Genomic DNA, 17185 nt, shown 5'->3' with positions numbered 1-17185 from the left:
TCAAGTCGGACTAGTGGATATCGAATATTGAATAATGACCAAAATAATTAAAGAAAACTTCAGGAGCAAAGAATAAGTATAGTAGGTTAGAACTTGAAATGTGTTTTTATTCAATGTCTAAGATGGCAAAGTTCAGCGTGGTGGGTGGGGAAAATCGAACGGTTATACCAAAAAGAAAGTGGGAGATACGAGACTCGGAGGACTAGTAAGTTGAAAACTAAACAGATTAAAGTTTCATCCCAAGTTTAAACGAACGTAACTCAGTTATAAGTTGATCACCTAGTCAACCTTGTGTTATTTTATGTTGTCACCTATGTACTTCTTCAATAACTATGCAAGAAGTACCGATTAACGTGAATCAACAAAAAGTTTTTTTTACGTGAAAACACTCCTCTCCGAGGAGCGAAAAAATTGCCAAACAAGAAACACAACTAGGCGTGCCCCTCTTTTTTGTTCTTCTTTTGCTTTCAGGGGCGTTAAATCAGGGGCAACTCAATATATCCAATGGCCTAAAGCAAAATTTCAAAACGAGGTCTTAATTTTTATAGCTATTATTTGAGATGCAAAGATATGAATAAAATTGTTTTATAATGAACTTCTCCCAATAATTTCTTTTCGATTGATTACATACCTAATTCATTCAACTTCTCCAAAAACTTTGTTGATTGTAAGATTTTATCAATTTTAGTTTTAAAAAGTTTCAACTAAGACATTTTTTATGTCAACTCTATAAGCACCATACACATTTGAAGAATAATACTGAAATCTTTGTATTGTCTTGAAATATTACTTACCTTTCTACTACTTTTCATGTTCATCAGGCAAAATAAATATAACATATAGATTACAAGGTTATCCTATTTATTACTTTTTTTTTTTTTTTAATAATTGAGCATTATTAAGAAGAGCATTCTTTAATGTTAAAGATAAAGTTGGAAATAATTATCAATTTTAGTCTTGAATTTTTAAAGTGATAATTCTTTTGAGCTAAAATAATATTAAAATAAAATAAAAAATACTGAACAGTACTCAATATTTTCTAAGAGAAAAAATCTACAAAACTATAAACATATAATTGCTAAAACTACGGCCCCCAAACTCTTAGCCTTGGTGGCTTCATGCTGAAGCCGACCCTGGGTTGAACAAGCTTATAAAGCAAAATATGTGGTGTTACCTCTCTTTTTCAAATATATTTATTAAAAGAATTCATGAAAAAGTAATACGTAGCCCAAATATAAGGGGTGAAACTGTTTACTCACCCTAAACTACCATTTGAGTTATCTGCTAGATCTGTATTTTTATTTCTCATTCTGCTCCTAATTATTTTTAACCCTAAATTAGTCTTAAGGTGCTTAGTATGAAGGAAAATATATCCCACGAAAAATAAAACCTAAAATAAGTGATTTTTTTACTCGAATATTTAGTAAGTAGAAAAATATTATGACGAGCATTTACATCATTCAATGTAATAAACTATGGGGTTTGGGGCTGGGCGTGCAACAGCTGCAGTGGTGTGGAGTGGCTGTGTGACCAGGTGAGGTTCACGTCCATGCGGGAGGGGTGGTTGCTTGCAGGGGGAGGGAGTAGGTGCAGGGAGAATGTGTAAGGGTAGGTGTGTGGGTTGAATGAAGGGGTTAGGATATTTTGGGCTTGTAAATGTGCTGGTGGAATTTTAGGATCAAAAAGTAACAAAATCAAACTCAACAAGGCACCCTTCTCCACTTAAATATCAGACTTAGTTCGTTTGGCACAAGTCCCTCAACCTTCGATAATTGAATAGAACTAAGCCCCTGAGGCCAAAGTAGTTTGCAGATGCGCACATGGTTCAAAATACTCTTACTTCCTTTAAATATCGTCGTCTCAGTAGACTTACTATTTTCATAATACTACAGAGATCTTTCTTGCGTTCTTTGAGGAACAAAACGCCAGAGGTCCACAGCAATGTCGACCTCCTTTTTCTTGTGAAATATGTACAGTTGTGGCACATCATACCGAAGCTGCAATTGAGAGAGATAAAGGCAAAAAACATTCATGAGCCTACACCGAAGAATTTCACTTAACGCCACTAGCATATAAAATGCTGAATTTGTTCGTTTCGATACTTAAAAACTGATAGCGGAATGAGAAAAATACGTACCTCGCATATAACTTCAGCACTTCTTGCATTATAATCTCGCAAGGCTGCTCTTTTCACATGCTGTTAGAGCATACACAAATGCCAAATCACGTTCTAGATCAGAGCACTCGTGCACTAAAATAGAGGCACACATTGTATGCAGTTTTACACGTGTGACGAAAAATTATACAACAACAACATACTCAGTATATTCCCACCAAGTGGGGTCTCGGGAGGGTAAGTGAAACAATCTAAGATAAGGAATAGCAAAAGAACCAAGATACAACAGAAATTAACATATTCAATAATACCATAAACAAGATACTCCAAGTAACACACCAAAAGATACAACATCCTAAATTCAGACTAACCTTCTACTCTAATCCGTCTCCTCCACAACTTCCTATCTAGGGTCATGTCCTCGATAAGTTGGAGTTGCTCCATGTCATGTCTAATCACCTCCCTCCAATATTTCTTCGGTCTACCTCTACCTCGCTTGAAGCCATCCCCAGCCAACCTCTCAGATCTCCGCACTGGGGCATTCGTGCTCCTCTACATCACATGAATAAACCATCTCAACCTCGCTTCCCTCATCTTAGCTTCCACCGAAGCCACTCCCATTTTATCTCGAATAACCTCATTTCTAATCCTATCTTTCCTAGTACAACCACACATCGATCGAAGAATTCTCATCTCCGCCGCCTTCATCTTTTAGATGTGGGTCTTCTTAACAAGCCAACACTTCGCCCCATACAACAAAGCGATCTAACCACCACTCTGTAGAACTTGCCTTTAAGTTTGGGAGGTACCTTTTTGTCACACAAGATTCTGGAGGCTTGTTTGGGAGGTACCTTTTTGTCACACAAGATTCTGGAGGCAAGCCTCCATTTCATCCACCTTACCCCAATCCGATGAGTGATATCTTCGATAATCTCTCCATTCTCCTGAATCACAAACTCCAGATACTTAAAACTGTCTCTCTTACAAATAGAATGAGTGTCAAGCTTAACAACCACATCGGACTCATGAGACACCTCGCTAAACTTACACTCCAAATATTCCGTCTTAGATCTACTCAACCTAAATCCTTTAGACTCAAAGAGTTCTCATCCAAACGTCCAATTAAGCATTAACTCCACTACGTATCTCATCAATCAAGACTACATCATCCGCAAAAAGCAAACAATAAGGTACCTCACCTTGAATGTGCCGCGTCAAAACATCCATCACCAAGGCAAAAAGAAACGGACTAAGCGTCGATCCTTGATGTAACCCCATCAAGAAAAATTATAACATCATAAAACAACGCAAAATGTCTAGTGCGAAGAAATCTAGAGGAATCGTAAATGCTTATGAGCAAGAACCAAATACTTGCATAAGCAAAGTAACCAATCATGCTAGAAATCAATGAGTTAATATTGGGACCCAAAGTTGTAGGCATGTAGCCTAGTGGACACTGGTTAATAAAGTGGGATGAAAACAATGGAGACCAGCTAAACACTAAATGCTATGTCAAATTTTCTCATCTGCTCAAATCATGTGCTCAGATAACTCGATACATGCACTAGTCACAAAGCTGATCCGAGCACCAATGTTTTAAAAAAGGATCTAATTTTGGATGAAACAGCATTGTCTCAATGCAGCTTTCCTTTCCCCGAATATATAATCTGTCAGCCTCCTTTCACTAATGTGCCAACTTCTTTAACTTTCCACTTCGAAAATCATAAACTTTGTTCATTCCCCTCTTCCTCAATGCCAGAAGCTAACTTAAGGTTCCATCAATTTTGGAACAACAACAAACCCATAGTAATTCCACAAGTAGAGTCTGGGGAGAATAGAGTATACACAGATCTTACCCTGCAAAGATAGAGATACAAAAGGTTCCAATAATTTCAGAAACACCAACAACAATTATTTCAAAGGCAATTGATACCTCCTCAAATGAATATTGTATGTTGAAGACACCCAAGGGTGTGGCCTAGTTGTCAATGAAGTGGTTGGGAACCATGAGGTCTGGAGACAAAAACACTATATTTATTCCTATGTCCTAGCACTAGCATTGGTGGACAAAGTTACCCAGTACCTGTTACTGATGGAAAGTAGCAGGTATTTAGTGGAATTAGTCGAGGTGCGCAAGCTGGCCTGGGCACCAAGGTTATCTCGAAAAAAGAAAAAGAAAAAAGGACTACCGTATGTTGATAGCGTTTCATATAATAGGTTTCCTTCTTCCCTTCTGATACAATACTAAGTGTGTATCAAGAGATTCCAACCAACACAAGAACAACAACATGAACAACAAAGTGCTAGTGAATCGAAAATGGCCACACACGGCTTCACTGGGCTTGCAACACTTGTTTGAGCTAGAAAGTGAGTTTAACAACAAGAACAACAAAGACAATATTGCTAGTGAATCGAAAGAGCCCCACACGGCTTCACTAGACTTTTATATTCAACAACACAATGTTAACAAGATTTACAAAGAAAGAGATAGAAACTTGACACACAATATTCATTAATCTAAGAACCCTAACAAGAGAAAGGACCCTAAGACTAATAAATATCAATACCAAGTTCTTACGTGGACCAAGAGGAACTCAAAGAACCCCAAGAACCTAGTTTCTAGCCAAGACACAACACTAGTATCACTCTACTAGTGAGAATTCGGTTTTGGCCTCCCCAAATGAGAAAGAGAAGTAAAAAATTTACAAGTCTTTTGTTTCTTGAATAATAGGAATGAACTAAAGCAAGACTAGGCCTATTAAATGGCTTATATAGTCACTTAGAAAGGAGGGAGAAAGACCAAAATACCCTTGGCATTTAAGTGGGTGGGTTTGGGGTGTCTTGGTGGGCCTCTTCACATTTTATTAAATATAGGCCCTTAGATGGGCTCACAAGGGCCTCACAAATGGCCAAGAATGTGAACAAGGCTAGGAGTCGTTGCAACTCACGTGCTTGGCTTCGTGTGAAAGGTCTCGAGCTAGGAATTCCCGTATCACCTTCCCCATACCCTCACCCCAACCCACAACAAAGTAAACCAAAAGTATACTGGTTTTTAGTTATAAATGGTAAATCTAAGCTTCTTTATTTGTTAGTTTTGAGCTAGAAAGTATAAACTCAGCATTCAGTATAATAGTTGAACATTCAGATAGCTGATTGATTAACTCAGCAACTTTTCTTCTTTTTTGTTTTGTTTTGTTTTTATCAAGAAGTGACAGCAACTTAATTTACGTCGGCATGATTTATGAGCACCACAAACTCAAGAAAGTTCATATTTAAGTTAGTTGGAAGACAGCATGGAAGAACTTACTTCTCTAGTTGTGGTCTTATGTAAGGAATAAACTGCTTGAGAAGCAACCTGATACGTTAATAAAACCACACATTAATCTTGGAAAAGAAGAGGACAAAAAGCCAATGCAAAGCACAAAACAGAATATCGAGCAAATAATATAAAACCTGGATACCAATTATATGGAGAGCACCACCGTACCTTCATCGCCAAAGAGAGAAAGTTCATGTCAGCGCCTTTCCTCCGTGTTCCAAAAGGCGGATTCATAACTACTGTTTCAACGATCTGACCTACACATAGTGAAATGATCAATGAGTCATGAGAAAGATATTGTTCTTCCGGGCTGAATAGTAAATAGCGAGGCGAAAAAAGATACCTCTCCAATTTAAGCTGTTGATGTCGCATTGAATATAATCCATGTCTAGCTGCAGATGAAATAGTTCAAGAAATGAATGAAACACGTATTAGCAAAAGTGAGACTATACATGGAAGGCTATATGTATCAATCAAAACCAATGTATAAAGACCCTGTGTTAAACGCTTTTGCAACCTTGCAACTGAAAAAGGAAAACACACAAAAAGGCAAAAAGTGTTACTCCCTCCGTTTCAATTTGTTTGTCTTACTTTCCTTTGTAATCCATTTCAAAAGGAATGCCTATTTCCTATTTTGGCAACTCTTTAAGTTCAACTTTACACGTAACATAATTAAGACTACAAGATTAAAGGACATTTCGGTACATTCTATATATCTTTAGTCTAAACCTATAAGATTCAAAAGTCTTCTTTATTTTCTTAAATTCCGTGTCAAGTCAAAACTAGACAAAAAAATTTAAATGGAGGGATTATCAAATAAAAGAATAATACCTCAAGCTCGTCGGCATTTTCATATGCAATCTCAAGAGACTCAGCATCAATATCAAGCCCAATAATACTTCTGATCACAAAAAAAGACTATGTAAAGATCAAGCACATATAGGGAACCATGGCAATCCAAGGGAAGGCTCTATTGCATGCAAAAGGGTGGTCATTCTAACATCCTTCACCGGAACAGTGTATATAGGTCCAATATCAATTTTATACATACATATTAGGTCTTGAATACCCTTAGCAACATTCCTAACTTCAACAATGGTTGGGGTAGAGGTAGGCCGAAGAAATATTGGAGGGAGGTGATTAGGCATGATATGGAGCAGTTACAGCTTACGGAGGACATGACCCTTGATAGGAATGTATGGAGGAGGCGGATTAGGGTAGACGGTTAGGGGGTGGGAGTGCGTCGGTAATAGTAGGGAAGTGTTCTTTATTTGTGTTTGAAGTTTCTTGTTCGTGGTGTTGAGTGCTGCTTACGGTTTCGGATGTATAGTTTTAGTATTATCCAGTGGATCTAGTATTATCTTGTGGCTAGCATTGTTAGTTTATATACATTTATGTTTTGTGTTTGTTATATTGCTATTGGTTCTAAGCCGGGAATCTATCAAAAACAGTCTCTCTAGTTCACTTGAGGTAGTGGTATAGACTGCGTACACTCTACCCTCCCCAGACCCCACTAGGTGGGAATACACCGGGTATGTCGTTGTTGTTATTGTTGTATCTTACTTTCCTAATTAGTCCATTAAAGAAAGAATGTCTTTTTCCTTTTTTTGGCACATCTTTCGTTTCTGAATTTTACAAGGGTGGGATGGATGATGAGGATGTCTTTTACCGTATCGGGGTGGGATGGATGAGTATTGTCTGATAAGAAGGTGCCGTCCAAGATTAAAGGAAAATTTTACAGGGTGACAGTCCGCCCGGCCATGTTGTATGTAGCAGAGTGTTGGCCAGTCAAGAACTCTCACATTCAGAAATTGAAGGTGGCGGAAATGCGGATGTTGCGTTGGATATGTGGGCTTACTAGGGGTGATAGAGTTCGGAATGAGACTATCCAAGAAAAGGTTGGAGTGGCTTCGGTGGAGGACAAGATGCGGGAGGTTCGTTTGAGATAGTTCGGACACGTGATGAGGAGGGGCACGGAGGCACCGGTTTGTAGGTGTGAGGGGCTTGCTTTGGATGGTTTCAGACAGAGCAGGGGTAGACCGAAGAAGTACTGGAGAGAGGTGATTAGGCAGGACATGGAGCAGTTACGGCTTACTGAGGACATGACCCTAGATAGAAAGATCTGGAGGACGCGTATTAGCATGGAAGGCTAGTGCCATTTTGGGTAGGTAGGGTAGGGCATTACTTGGTGGGTTTAGTATTCTTATTATCATTTCTTGTTGCTTGTAGTATAACGATTGTTTACTAGTCTTTGTTTACTCTTTCCCTGGATGTGGCGTCTCTATGTTTTGTCTTGTTCCAGATTTTTTGGTATGACTTTGATTACTATTCCTTGTCTTGAGCTGGGGGTCTATCGAAAACAGCCTTGCTACTTCCCCGGGAGTAGTGGTATGGACTGCGCACATCTTACCCTCCCCAGACCTCACTATGTGGGAATACACTGGGTTTGTTTGTTGTTGTTTGTAGCTGTATCTTTTATTTCTGAATTTCCACGTGGCATGCTTAAGACAACAAGATTAAAGCGCATTTTGTTATCCTAAATATCTTTAATTTAAAACCATAAGATTCAAAAATCAAATCAAATCAAAATGAAACCAGACAAACAAATTGAAACCAAAGGAGTATTTATCATCTCCAAGCATCAGTAAAGTTCATTAAACAGAAAGAGACTTTTTTTATACGGACTAAAAAGGAAAGTAAGTTAAACAAATTGAAACTTATGGAGTATACATTAAATATTTAAATCTTGAACCCCCTTAGCGAAATTCCTGACTTCGACAATTCTTGGGTGTACAAAATCATATATATTATCTCCACACAACAGTAAATTTTAACAAAAGAAACAAAATCCAGAGAGAGCTATGAACATACTCAGCTCCCAAAAGACCAGCAGCAAGGCCTAATGTACCACAACCACATCCGAAATCTGCAACCACCTTACTGTTCACATCCTCAAATGAATTCTCAGCCTAAAAAGATCAAATGTTTTATACGGAACCCAAAAATTTAATAACAAAGATACCCTTTTAACAAAACTTAGGGGGCATTTTGGCCATGAACTTCTTTTAGTTTTTTTTGGGGATTGAACTCCGAAAACAGGTCTGACATAAAATTCCGGAATTTGAAAATCGCCAAAAAGAAAGCCTTTCACCTTTTCTCTCTCCAATTTACTCACAAAAATAAAAAAGTTGTTTACACTTTCAGAAACAACTCTCTGCCTCCACGGTCTGCATACACTCTACCCTCCCCGGACCCTACTTGTGGAATTTCACCAGGCATGTTATTGTTGTTGTTGGAACTCCAATTTGTATACATGGATGAACACAATTCCAATTCTCAAATACCATTTTTCATTTTAAAAACAAAAACAACATTTTCCAAATTTCTCGATATTCATGACCAAACACCCCCTTGAAAGAAAAACATAGAAAAGGCTGGGACTATATAGCCATATAGAGAATTTACAGTGTAAAGCATACGAGAAGCAATGTGGGGTCCAGTAGGATATTGTTCTAGCTCAATCTGCAGAAAAAAGAACAATTTTTTACTAGTAATCAAGAATCACAAAATTGGAAAATAAAGTGAAAAAAGAGCATTATTTTTACTAAAATTAGTCATCAAGAATCACAAATATTGGAAAATAAAGTGCATAAAGAACATATTTTTACTAAATTAGTAATAAAGAATCACAAAATTGACAAATAAAGTGCAAAAAGAACATTACTTTTACTAAAATTAGTAATCAAGAATCACAAAAACTGGAAAATAAAGTGCAAAAAGAACATTATTTTTACTAAAATTAGTAATCAAGAATCACAAAAAAATTGGAAATAAAGCACATAAAGATGTATATTTAATTACAGAGAATTATATGGAAAAAAAAAAAAAGAGTTAACCTTTGGATTGGAGAATTGTTGAAGAGAACCAAGAAGACTTTCTAATTGTTTCAGCTTCATCTTCTTTCACTTTGATTTGATGACTGCTAAAGCTTTCTACTCTGTGTGTGTGAAAAGAGGAGAGAGAGAGTGTTTTTGTTATGTTTGTATGGACTTGAAGGAGAGAGAGAGAGAGTGTGTTTTTGTTATGCTTGTATGGACTTGAAAATCCCTAAGCCCAAGATTGCAAAACTAGCCCAATACATTTGTACAAGTGGCCCACAATTTGTGAGGAAATTGCACCAAGTGTGTCCATAGAGCGACAAAGTTTAGAAAATTCCTGACATTTTATATAAGTATAAATAACATAAGTACCAACTTTTGGAAGTAATTACATTCTATTCCACTTTTTAATTACTTTAATATCTCTTCCTATTAATATACATAATATAGCCGACATATACATAGTATTCTGTGTATATGTTGGAATTTTGTAATATGTTTAGGGAGTTGAGATTTTTTGTAATATTGGAAACATAAGTTGTATATTTGTGTAATTTTTAGTTTATATAATTACTGAAAATTTCGATGTTGGATCTGCCGAAATACATAATTAGCTTCCAATACATCCAACGAAGATACATTTTTTCCTTAGTAAAGATACGTAATTAGTTCCCGACACATTTTTTTTCCAGATTTTGGGTCTGTTGAGATACATAATTGATACCAAACTCCCTAAAAACACAACAACACAAACACAAAAATCAGTCCACTAGTTCAAGAACTATGGACCCTTTTGATGACCTCTCTCGGATTCGCAAGAATAACAAGAAGGGAAGTGATATCAAGAGTAAAACACACTAAAACAGCAACAACACTGGAGGTCATATTTGTGCAGTTTTGAATAGTTAAAAGTCATATTTGTGTACTGTCAAAGTTTAAGGCCAAAATTATAATTTGGTGTCAAGTTTAGGATCATTTTTATGTATTAACACCTATTTATCGGTATTTCAAAGTTTCTGCATCATATCAAAAGGAATTTGTTGATCAACCAACAAATGAGAAGTTTTCAATCTCCTTACTTGTAACCAGCATCTAGAAAAGATCCAAAGCTAACCTTCCAAACATTTAGAACAAGCAACACAAAAATCCACAGAAATTGGAATTTCTAAACGTACACTAGAGCTTGAACTGCTAAATACAATATGTACAATCCATCTGCACTCATTTTGCGCCTCATGAAAAATTCTTGAAAGAAAAGGAAACCGAACAAAATTTCCATCAACACAACCGACTTATGAATTGACTTTCCTTTCGAGGACTGGCTAATCAGTGGAACACCTTTTAATAGGGTCATTCAAAACCGAACCATATTCAATAAGCCAACTGCAAAATTGGTTTATTGGTGTTGGCTTATCGGATAAACGGTTGGTGGACGGATTCAAATGTTATAATTAATGGCTTATCGGTGTGGAAGTGAATTACTTAATTTCCTTATTGGATAAATCGTCAACCCGTTAAGAATTACCTAGTACACTTATACTTTTCCACCTAGATATATAAAAATTAAAATACATATTATATTATTATAAAATATAAACTCTAAACGTAATATATCTGAATTCTAGTGTAATAACCTAAAGCCCATTACTAATTAACCCTAATAAAAACTAAAGAGAAGTTATTAGGAGTAAAAGTAACATAACATATTCGGCCTTTGGACTTTTAGAGCTTTGCAAAGCAAAGGCTCCAATTGACTACTAGTGCTTTCAACTTTGGTTCTTCTGCCAGTATGCCATCTTCATTTGTTTTAGAAAGAAAACCATATTTTAGAATATATTGTGATTTATGGAGTTTTTGCTGTATCTGTTTTGGAGATAGTGAATAGATATTCATCATGTATTCGTAGTGACTAATCGTTCTTCTTGATACATGTTTAGAAATTAACAAAATCAAAGCTCTTCAGTGCTTTTCTCCTCGAGGTTCCAACTACAATTAGTAGAATGGCTCAGTAGGCTCTTCCCTTCACAACCCATGTTGCATAGAAAGTTAGAACTTTCTCTTTATCACGATATAGTACTACTATTTGTCTATTTTTATAGTCAAATTAATTGCGGAAGTCCGATACACCGCCCGATAACCGTCCGATAATTGTTCATCCATTATCGAACCAACTGATATCTTATTGGTTGGCTAGTGGATTTATATATTTTAAAACCGATAACCAATAAGCCAAACCGTTAAGTGTAAAGGTCCATTCGATCAATCCGATAAGCAGCCCTATCTTTTAAGGTCATCACCATGTACAAAGCATACCATATGATAACAGGGTCCAGAGTGTTGGGTTCAAAATGGAGAGGGTGTCATATGGAAGCTTATAGTTTGCAAACAAAGACGATGATAATTCAGATACATATAAAAATATAATAAAAACATATATATTATTAATATATTTGGTCAAACGATCTACATATTAAAAAAACTAATATTGAAAAGCACAAAATCTATTGGGAGAAATCTCCCCCTAAACAAAACTATTTAATGACTATATTGTGAATGCTATTGTGTTATGCTACAAGAAGAGGTTCTTCTATTTATAGATGTCTAAAAAACCTTTCCTTCAAGAAAGAGGTTTGCCAAAAATGGAAAAGTTTTATATTTTTCTTTAATGGTATTACTTTTATTTTGCTTTCAAGATAAGTAAAACTTAAACTTGGTAAGCAAATCAGGGTAAAACCCTAACAGATCTTCCTTTTTGACTTGATTTTCTTCACAAAATATTCGTGAACCTTCTTCTTCACACTCTATTCATATACCACTTCGGCTTAACATGATTAAAAGTTGATATGGGTTAAAAATTAAAGCTCTATGCGTTAAAAATAAAAACATGGGTTAACATTATTGGATCCCTGTGTTATAAGTGAACAGAGTTAAAAGTAAACCCTTGTACATTGAAAGTGAGCACGGGTTAAAAATGGAGCTCATGCGTTAAAAATATATGCACGAGTTAAAAAGAGCCCAAGAATTAAAAGTAAGCAAGGGTTGAAAGTTGGAGCCCATAAACATTGGTTGAAAATTGATTTTGGTTTTAATGATAGATTAGCAGCAAGACTGTTGAAAATTTATTTGAAACTTTTCTCCTAGCTAGACAAAGATCTTCATTATCGTCAAATTGGTTGCAAATTGATTTGAACCGCCTTAAACTTGTCTTCAACCTCGTTTCCCCGAACTATTGAACCTTTGAATCGTAGGCTCTGATACCACTTGTCTCCGATTTGAACCGTTGGACCGTTTAACTATAGACTCTGATACTACTTGTTGGGTTCAAAATCGAGAGGGCGTTATGCGGAAGCTTATAGTTTGCAAACAAAGACGATAATAATTCAGATAGAAATAAAAATATACTAAAACATATATATTACACTACAACAAATTTCATTATCTGTGATGAATTATTTTGTCACATAAAACTCATATTTCGTCCTAAAAAATATTTTGTGACAAAAATAAAATCGTCAATCTTTCGTCTCTAAACATGGGTCGCTAAAAGTAATTGAAGACAATTTAGTATTTCGTCACTAAATAAATCTTATTAACTACAAAATAAAATTTCGTCCCCAAATGTGGAGTATTTATGACGAAATTATTTGTCACAAATAGCATAAAATGTTGTAGCGTTGCTAAAAGGATACTTATTACCGACACATCTAATTTTTCACTTTAATTTAATTAGTGACGATATTGTTCGTCTCTAAAGGTATGTATAACTTGTCGTTAAAAGAATGTGATTGCATCACTAAATGGTACATGATTTGTGTACGAAAGAGAAATTTCATCTCTAAATATATAAATTAGTGACAAACTTTTTCTTGTCTAGAAAGGGCAACAATTTCGTATTTGAAAATCATTTGTGTGTCACGTTACTGACAAACTAATTCGTCACTATATGTCTATCTTAAAATCACTCTTGAGCCATTTTCAAGCTAATTTTGTATGCCTCACAAGCTTATAAACACAATTGTTATTTTCTTATTTGAATATGATAAGAACAATAATTGAAGTCATTCAAGTTTCAATAAATCATTTATAATTGACATTTATATATTAATCCATGTGTAACTTTCTCAAACGGTACCAATATTCTCAAAAAGAATTAAGGTTGGTCTGAAGGAAAACCACAATTATTGTCTATTTATCGTCATTTTCTTTCAATCTTTATCTCGTGGACTTCAACACTAGCTTCATTCCTTGGTGTACAAGTCAAATCTATCACTTTATTCTTTACAACGAATCTGCAAATAAAATTAAGGCAGTTAACTATTGTATCAACAAAGAAAAATAAAGTTTAAAGTACTTGAATATAATATGGCTTAATCTTTAATAGCTCCTAAGGCCACCTATATGAATCATTATTTGCGCCCATTAATTATTCATAAAGAGATACAAAACCCATTTGAGATGCAGAAAGTACGAAAAAGAGAGCAACACAAGTAAATGAATTAAGTAACGAAATTTTTCCACAAAACATAGCAAATAAGATTGTATAACATCGTTATGATAACTTTAATTATTCAATAGCTTTGGAGCAGCAAAAGTGAGTTCCAGATCTGGTGTTATTGTGCGTTGAACTGAAATATGCCTCGTAAAACTCAAATTAGTAATTAAAAGATCACTTGTTTGGCTGGCATTGACAGATGACTACTACACTCTAATACACTTCTACTTCAGTATAATCCCTTGATAACAAAACTAAGAATGTTTTCTACTATACCATCATATGTGTAGCTGTTACTAATTCAATTCATTACCAAACTAGCAGACAACAAAAATGAGCGACAGTGAGAAAATAATTAAACCCACGAAACATTCAAATAACAACCTTAATGGTTTTCCACTCTAAGTACACTAAAGAACAAACAACAAGCTAATTAGATCCACAAGCAAACAAAAGATCATCTAGTGAGAACTTGAACAATCTTATTCATGATCAATTCTAGTCTTCTCAAGGCTGTGTACTTTTTTTTATAACCATGGTGTTAGGTCAGCTTGCATGCACCTAGACTAATTCTAGGGGATACCCGTCACCTGTCACCTCCCACCAATAATAAATATTAGGTAAATGTGTCCATCAAAGCTAGAACTGATGGGAAGAAATCACGTAGTGTTTGTCTATGTTGGGAATTAAACCTGCTCAATCCAACTTCATTGAACCACTAGGTTACACCCTTGGGTGCTGACATACTTTAATAGTAGGCTATTAGAAATCAGCCGATACAACAGAAACCTAATATATACACAGGATGTGGAGGCAAAAATAGCTCCACTCATGAACCACATTGCCAATAATGTTTGTTTACAATGTTCATACAAAAAAAAGAAGATAAATATAATCATATTTTGTAAGAAGAAACTTGAAAACACCCAAGTATATATTAAAAAAAGTGGCCACTGATGCTCTAAAAGGACTTATAATCAAGCCAAAGCTAAGAGTTCATCCAATAACATGTTGCACCATGAAACATACAACAGAGCAACGTACCTACTACAGATATTGCATATAGCCACAACATCATATTATCTTATATTTGAGACTTTGATATTACTAGTACAGTGATCTCCCCCTTCTTAAAATATAGACTTCTTGATCCCGTTATCTTTATACTGCCAAAGCCAATTATTTAGTTAAAAAATTCTGGTCATAGCAATTGTATTTGTCCATTCCAAGCAACTTAACATGCTCTCTATCCAAAAAAAAATTATTCAATTTTACTTATTTGGTGTCCAAAAATTATGACATGAAAATAAACTCTCATCAAACTCTTGACTTTTCACATTGTGCTCAATGTACACAAGAATGGAGATATTTCAAACTTCTGTAAATGTAGAATTGAAAAATACTCATCTAGTATTTTTGGAATTTGATTGTTAGAAACTAAGGTGGAAAGAATTTGCTTAAATTCCGAAGCTCTGCTGAAACATGGAAATATTCACCCATGAACCAAAACTGTGAAACAGTTAAGTTCTTGTAAGTACATTATTCAAAAAAGAACTCCAAGATCTACATTCAATTGTAGATAAAAGATAGCAATAGTTTACACTAATAATCATAGAAGTTGTTGGTATGGAATATAAATGGAAACCAAATCAGGACTTTGAGGAGAAAAAAAATACTATACTCATATGCACTCTTCAATGCCTATGTACGGAGACGGAGATTGAGATTTAATTTTACATGGTATGGCCCATTTTAGATCATCGGACTAGATAACTCTTTTATGAGTGATGTATGAGATTGACACTATGTGGATCCAACTAATCACAAGATACGAAAATGGGTGTGGCATGGTGAGCTACATGATACATTCACCTTTCAGGAAATTAAAGATGTTATGCTAGATGCTTTATGAGCAACTAATTACAACTAATTACACTTTCTTCTGGAAAAATCAAGTAAAATGCGACTAGTTAAAAAAACTAACAAAAGAGTATCTTGTCGAAAAATAGATCTTTTACCCATCTCAATTCAATATCTATTGTCCAAATTATATAAGCACAACACAAATAATACACTTAACTGACCTAAGAATTAAATTATTTAAGAGTTTCATTCATATTTAAATTGTTCATTTCACCAATATTGTTCAAATAAGACCCCATGGTGAGAACTATTAAACAATACAACAATGTTGTAAGCAGAAAGTTCTAAGAAGCAAAGAAGAAGAAGAAGAAGAAGTCCCTTAGAGCTCGTTCAGTTGGGAAACAAGTAAACTCGGGATTGTTATTCCACTTTCAATGTGGGATAAAATGACACTACAATTCCAGAAAATATTATCCCACAATTTTATCCCAACTAAATATAGGATAAGCTCATCCCAAAATTAATTTTGGGGTTAGTTATTCCATATTCCTTGTACCAAAAGAGCCTTTTAGACACTTAAGAATACTATATATCCTTGTTGTAGTTTCTTTTTTTTTTTAGCAACACATTACTTGTGGCATTACTCTTCAGATTACCGAATTAAAAAACTTCTCATTTGAGTTGAGGGTCTTAAAAAAAAAAAAGTCTCTCTACCACAAAAAAATAAGAGTAAGGTCTAAGTACATTCTACCCTCCCCAAACCAAAGTTGAGGAACCACAACAGGTATATGCTATTGTAGACAAGTGACATAAAACCGATATGACATATTGTTATGAACCAATTGTTCCACATTAGAAAAATAGAGAAATGCTAATGGGTTTATAGGCCAAAGGGGTTCTTCCACCTATCAGACTAGTTTTTTGGGTTGGGCTCTTCCATTTGGTTTATAATATTGGTGCTTTCATTGAGAGTCCCACGCATTGGGCCGTGACTCGGAGTGGTGGCCTGGACCCAAGAGGGATACCATCTGTGACCAACGAGGATCAATCCACGTATGGGGAGCCGCACGTTGGGCCGTGACTCGTAGTGGTGGCCTGGACCCAAGAGGGGTGCCAGCCGTGACCAACTGGATTTAGCCGTGACCAATGAGGATCGATCCACGCATGGAGTCACGACTCAGAGTGGTGACCTGGACCCAAGAGGGGTGCCAACCGAGATCAACTGGGCTCAACCGTGACCAACGAGGTCGTTGGTTCTTAAGCGGAGGCGATTGTTATGAACCAATTGTCCCACTAGTCTGATAGATGGGAGAACCCATTTGACCTATAAACCCCTTAGCATTTCTCTATTTTTCCAATGTGGGACAATTAGTTCATAACAAATATGGTTTATGATTTTTTTAAGAATCCATTTTCTCGAATCAATTATATAACTAGTATATCCTACCATATTCCCTGATACTTCTAAAGAAAGATTTACAACAACAAATCCAGTAAAAATAAAAAGCAAAGTTACG

General features: G+C 35.5%; 1 protein-coding gene across 1 annotated transcript; it reads right to left on the bottom strand.

Moving 5' to 3' along the window:
- Positions 1-1384: 1384 nt before the first annotated feature.
- Positions 1385-9549, bottom strand: LOC107842105 (rRNA N6-adenosine-methyltransferase METTL5). The gene is made up of 9 exons (XM_016685881.2): positions 9332-9549; positions 8901-8957; positions 8307-8404; positions 6267-6336; positions 5779-5827; positions 5604-5692; positions 5424-5471; positions 2138-2197; positions 1385-1997 (listed from the first exon to the last, which is right to left on the bottom strand). The coding sequence occupies exons 1-9, from the start codon at positions 9389-9391 to the stop codon at positions 1887-1889; spliced, it is 642 nt and encodes a 213-aa protein (XP_016541367.2). The 5' UTR covers positions 9392-9549; the 3' UTR covers positions 1385-1886.
- Positions 9550-17185: the final 7636 nt, after the last annotated feature.

Source organism: Capsicum annuum, unplaced genomic scaffold (genome assembly GCF_002878395.1).
Source record: "Capsicum annuum cultivar UCD-10X-F1 unplaced genomic scaffold, UCD10Xv1.1 ctg1935, whole genome shotgun sequence".
In the NCBI taxonomy this organism is placed as follows: Eukaryota; Viridiplantae; Streptophyta; class Magnoliopsida; order Solanales; family Solanaceae; genus Capsicum; species Capsicum annuum.
Note: the sequence above shows the minus strand (reverse complement) of the source record. Positions and strands in the feature narration are given on the sequence as shown.